The 992-nt window shown below is 60.5% G+C and overlaps 1 protein-coding gene across 3 annotated transcripts in view; it reads left to right on the top strand.

The window, feature by feature from the left end:
• Positions 1-992, top strand: part of col9a1a (collagen, type IX, alpha 1a) — a 33,484-nt gene that overhangs the window by 31,088 nt on the left and 1,404 nt on the right. For 2 of the 3 annotated variants that reach the window (XR_002167564.1, XM_019864480.1), the window contains exons 25-28: positions 30-65; positions 139-183; positions 486-518; positions 608-754. Coding sequence is in view for 2 of the 3 variants with exons in the window: in XM_019864480.1 (XP_019720039.1) it covers positions 30-65; positions 139-183; positions 486-518; positions 608-754 (261 nt within the window). In the remaining variant the exon portion in view is untranslated. Of the gene's footprint in view, positions 1-29; positions 66-138; positions 184-345; positions 391-485; positions 519-607; positions 755-992 lie in introns of all 3 variants that reach the window. The other variant, XM_019864481.1, reaches the window with a different exon arrangement.

Below are 992 nucleotides of genomic sequence, written 5' to 3'. Positions count from 1 at the left end.
CCCCGCCCCCCCCGCCTCCCTTCCGCCAGGGTTCCGTGGGTCCGGATGGTCCGAAAGGAGAGCAGGTGCGTTTTTTTAATCTCGTCACATTTCGCAGCTTCTTGGCGGCATAACCCACGTGCGCGGCGTCCACTCCAGGGACCCCCGGGGGCCGAGGGCACGCCGGGATACCGCGGAGACCTGGTGAGCCGCCGCCCGGCCGCCACTTTGGACCCGCTCCTCCTCCTCCTCCTCCTCCTCCTACTTGGCCTTCCTCATCTAAAGGAGAGCAGGTGCGTTTTTTTAATCTCGTCACATTTCGCAGCTTCTTGGCGGCATAACCCACGTGCGCGGCGTCCACTCCAGGGACCCCCGGGGGCCGAGGGCACGCCGGGATACCGCGGAGACCTGGTGAGCCGCCGCCCGGCCGCCACTTTGGACCCGCTCCTCCTCCTCCTCCTCCTCCTCCTACTTGGCCTTCCTCATCCGGTTGTCTTTTCTTGCAGGGCGATCAGGGCGAGCCCGGCGAAAAAGGGGCGGTATGTTAAAATTTTGTCATTTTAGAAGAAATCTTTTTTTTTGGAGCAAAATCCTTTTCTTTGATTTTTTTCGTGTTTTGTGCCTGCAGACGGGTCCGCCGGGGGAGACGGGAAACAGAGGACCGGAAGGCGGGCGAGGGCAGCAAGGCAAGGAGGGCGAGCCGGGCCAGGCGGGACCGCGAGGCATGCAGGGCGACATGGGGGTGCCGGGGCTGCCCGGCGCCCAGGGACCCGCGGTGAGACCACATCCAAAGTTGCACCTCGTTCCAAAAAAAAAAAAAAAACGAGTTCTTTTTTTCCGAGAGAAAAAGTTCCGTCTGATCTAAGCCCCGCCCCCTCATCATCTGTGACGACGGTATGCGGCTTCATCTTCAAGCCATTTTGATCCTTCCTTCCTGAAAATGACATCACAGTTGCTCCGGGCTCAGCTTGCAAACATCACATGAGACCCTCGCCCCCCCCCCCCCCCCCAAA

Source organism: Hippocampus comes, unplaced genomic scaffold (genome assembly GCF_001891065.2).
Source record: "Hippocampus comes isolate QL1 unplaced genomic scaffold, H_comes_QL1_v1.1 scaffold371, whole genome shotgun sequence".
NCBI classification, from domain to species: domain Eukaryota; kingdom Metazoa; phylum Chordata; class Actinopteri; order Syngnathiformes; family Syngnathidae; genus Hippocampus; species Hippocampus comes.
This window is presented reverse-complemented; position numbering and strand designations above follow the sequence as displayed.